This window comes from Bactrocera latifrons, unplaced genomic scaffold (assembly GCF_001853355.1).
Source record: "Bactrocera latifrons isolate USDA-ARS-PBARC rearing strain unplaced genomic scaffold, ASM185335v1 scaffold_24, whole genome shotgun sequence".
In the NCBI taxonomy this organism is placed as follows: domain Eukaryota; kingdom Metazoa; phylum Arthropoda; class Insecta; order Diptera; family Tephritidae; genus Bactrocera; species Bactrocera latifrons.
Genome location: NW_017535963.1, coordinates 552,795 through 556,376, shown reverse-complemented (window position 1 = coordinate 556,376; position 3,582 = coordinate 552,795). Strand labels below are relative to the sequence as shown.

At 33.4% G+C, this 3,582-nt stretch overlaps 2 protein-coding genes across 2 annotated transcripts in view; both read right to left on the bottom strand.

Annotated features, from left to right (window-relative positions):
• The window catches only part of LOC108969056 (dual 3',5'-cyclic-AMP and -GMP phosphodiesterase 11-like), a gene marked incomplete at its 5' end in the record, with an annotated part of 65,204 nt that overhangs the window by 2,631 nt on the left and 58,991 nt on the right, over positions 1 to 3,582 (bottom strand). The window lies entirely within an intron of this gene.
• Positions 2,556 to 3,582, bottom strand: part of LOC108969095 — a 52,237-nt gene continuing 51,210 nt past the window's right edge. Inside the window, exon 2 of the mRNA XM_018933607.1 lies at positions 2,556 to 3,252. Within this exon, the coding sequence (XP_018789152.1) occupies positions 2,577 to 3,020 (444 nt within the window). The 5' untranslated portion in view covers positions 3,021 to 3,252 and the 3' untranslated portion in view covers positions 2,556 to 2,576. The remainder of the gene's footprint in view (positions 3,253 to 3,582) is intronic.

Below are 3,582 nucleotides of genomic sequence, written 5' to 3'. Positions count from 1 at the left end.
CTTCTAAGATATTGTATCAAAGTGTCAATACAAACTTTTTTCTACACATATATGCATATATATTTCAAAATGCTTGAAAAAAACTTCGACTTTAGAAATTTTAATTTTGAATCAAAGCCTTTCGTACAGCCTTAAACTGGTTTCAAAAACTTGAAATTTTTCYTAAGTGATTTTTATATACCAACCCTACCACTGAAACCACTCAATAAAGCACTTTAAATTCTCGCAGTATATAAAAAATGCGTACATACTCAAAAATCCCAAGAGTTTTTGTGGCCACCACTTTCACCGACGCCAAAATTTGCTGGCAATGCGCTTAACTGCATTTTTTCATCGCCATAGCTATGCCGTTTGTGCGAATATGTGTTTGYTTAGCTAACGTTTATTCCTGCATGTATCCTTTTTGTATGCAGAATTTTATAGAGACATATTTTTGATGAAATATATGTGTCAGCGCATATCCTGTACTGGAACACTTCTTTGTTTTTTTTTTTCTTTTTCAGCAGCAACCATGTATGCATGCCARCGGCATTCCACGCTGTGACATCCTGTTGGCCTTTTTCGCGTTTTTGCGTGTGCCATTTCTAAGTTACGAGTATTTTTATGCCATGGGATTTTCTTTGCATATCACAAAATATTCGCGGAATGGCATTTGAAGCACTTTGCCGTTTTTKTAGTGCACTTTAATGCACACACAGACGCGGCAGCATACAAACACTAGTTGATTTACAATTTTTTATACGATTTTCATTTCGTTGCACTCAAATTTTATTTTATGTAATAAAATATAAATAAAATGAAAATTACAGCAGTTAGTAAAGCAAAGCAAAGTGCACTTAGCAGCGCTGACAAAAATGTTTTCACCCATGAAAAATGGAAGAGACACTAACAGTGTGCATTATTGAAATGCGTCGAGGAGGCCAGTGGCAATATCAGATTGCATGCGATTGCACCTCGATGCACAAAAAAAAACAAAGTTACTTATACACCATTTCATGCAGAAAAATTCATTTAAAAAAAATTTGAAAATATGTTACCCATTAGCGGTGTAGGACAGACTGTTTGTGCCTATGGAGATATACCATACCATTYCTGACTTGATTTATGAACAGCTGCTGTATGCTGTTATGTTTACTGAATGGATAATTCTTCGCCTTTATGAAAAAAAAMACAAAAAACAAAACCTACTTGAGCCCAAATTAACGGAAATGAGAGAAAGTTTTTGTTATTTTGTTACAAAATTGTCAGACAACTTGATAAACTTGTTGAAAGTTCAAACTGTTTCTGGTTTTGCATTTTTTTTGGAGCTTTTCCATTAAAATATATTAAAGGAAGGCAGAAAATTGTCTTTAGAAGTATTTACGCGAATTTGTAGAAAATTTAAATTGAAAAATCAAACTTTAAGCAAAATTTTCTATAATAAATATGGTAAWAAATTTAGTCTTTTATAAGTAACCTGCCATAAAAAGGGATTAACTCGGCAAAAATACATTTTTGACTCATTTGAAGGAAAGAGCTGAAGCTTTTCCTAAATTGCTTAAATCTCTGAAGCAAGACAATTTTTCTCAGCTCACGAGAACCGCAAATGAAAAATAAAATACTAACTTTTCTCTTCATACATCACATCATATATATGTATATATATGTACACACTTTTACATATATATAGTGGTGCATAAAATAATAATACTCTGTGTTGCCATTAATRTTACTCATACGCAGTGTATACCTATAGGTATTATTAACCAGCCCATTAAAAAAAACGTCATAGGTAATATTTTTGCTAAAACTAAGGTTTTCTATAAAATACATAATTAAATTATCTGCTAAGGACATATGTATGTATATTTGAAAGCTGCTGCTAGCTTTTTTAAGAAATGTTACTCATACGACGTGTATCACCTACGTTCACACTATGTATCTAACTAATTCAGACAAAACTAGAGCTTCCAACCAGCTAAAAATTAATAATTCATTTACACTAAGCTATTAATTATATTATAATTGGCTTAATACGTTTGTTGTCTAGAGCTGGTAACAGTTGTAAAGTTCAACAATTCTAAATATTAAATTATAAATGCTTTCCACTAATACAGTTCTAGAAGCATAAAAGGGTATACAAATATCTGTATCCTTTAGTAATCCTAATCTGACAATATATTTGGTAGTTCTAGCACTGGCTTGGAGAATGATATGAGCCAAATTTCGTGGAGGTATCCTGTGTTTTCAGAACAAGGACTTCAGCACTTAAATATCTCTACATACCCTCTTACACTTTTCCTAATTTGCTGCAACACTGTTATCATCAGTGCATTTCAATAACTGTTTTCGTCACAAAAGTTGCACCCAGCAACCACCCCGAGGTTCAGAGTATTTCTGCTCACCTGATACCGGCGAACTGTTCGCCGTATTTGTTGGTGTTGTAGCGGCCGTTGCAGCTGTTGTGGCGCTATTAGCTGTTGTCGTTGTTGCTGTWSCCGTTGTATTCTTATTTGTCTTATTCTTTTTGTARCGACATCCACGAAATCGGCACATACTTGCAGCCTGGCCCATGGGGCCCGCCAGCAATGCGAATGTTAGTCCCTCCGTCTTAAAGAGTTTAATTTTGATTTATTTTCCGGCACTGCGTTGTTAACCAGCCACGTCGACTCTAACAGCTGCAACACTGACAACGATAGCGTATCGGCCAGCGCTATATGAGCCAATGTGCCGTGTTGCAATTGTAATGRAATTTGCTTAGTGCGCAGCAAGGAATGCTCACCTTCGTTGTTGCGTTGATATTGTTGTTGTTTTTGTGGTTGATCGTTGGGTGCTAGTGCTGCAGTCGTCCTAACGAAATTTCGAGTTTGTTTTAACAAGCKTTTTTGCAATTGTTGCCGCTGTTGCTTCAACACTTTAATTAACCGATGCTGTGGCTGTTTTTCTTGTTGTTTTTGTTGCCGCAACGTTTTTGTTTTGACTTTTACTTTAGTTTGTAATATTGAAAACTGCCGTTSACTCGCTGTTGTATGCACTTTCATAATAACTTTCGTTGAATTTTGCTGCTTCTTTAGTCGACTGTGTGCTTTTAATTAATTCAATGTTGGTTTTCCGTTGATCGTTGTTTGTTTGTTTATTTACTTAGCTGTTTTGTTTTGAGAATATTATTTTAGAGCTGAATTTTAACTAAGTTATTGTGTTCAATTCAAAATTCACTCTCTTTTGCATAGTTCTATGAATTTTGCTTACTGTAAATATGTTATTTGAATCGCACTGCAAATGTGTAATTTTTAGTAGAAAAGTGAGYAAAAATGCAAAATGTAAGGGAAATTTTTAAAATTAAAAAATAAATTTTTGCAATTTTTCGTTTCCATGTAGGGATTACATATTATATTTTTAAATGAAAATAGTTTTTTCTCAACTTTTATGTTTTTTCTTTCCTTTTTCCTGAACATTCGTTTTGTTTTTATAGAAATATTTTGCACTGAGTCACTTCTGGTAGTGGTTAGTTAATTTTATTTTATTTTATTATCACTTTTTTAACATTAATTTTAAAAGGAATGAAGAAAATATATGCATACGAGAAAACTACAGAAATGGAAA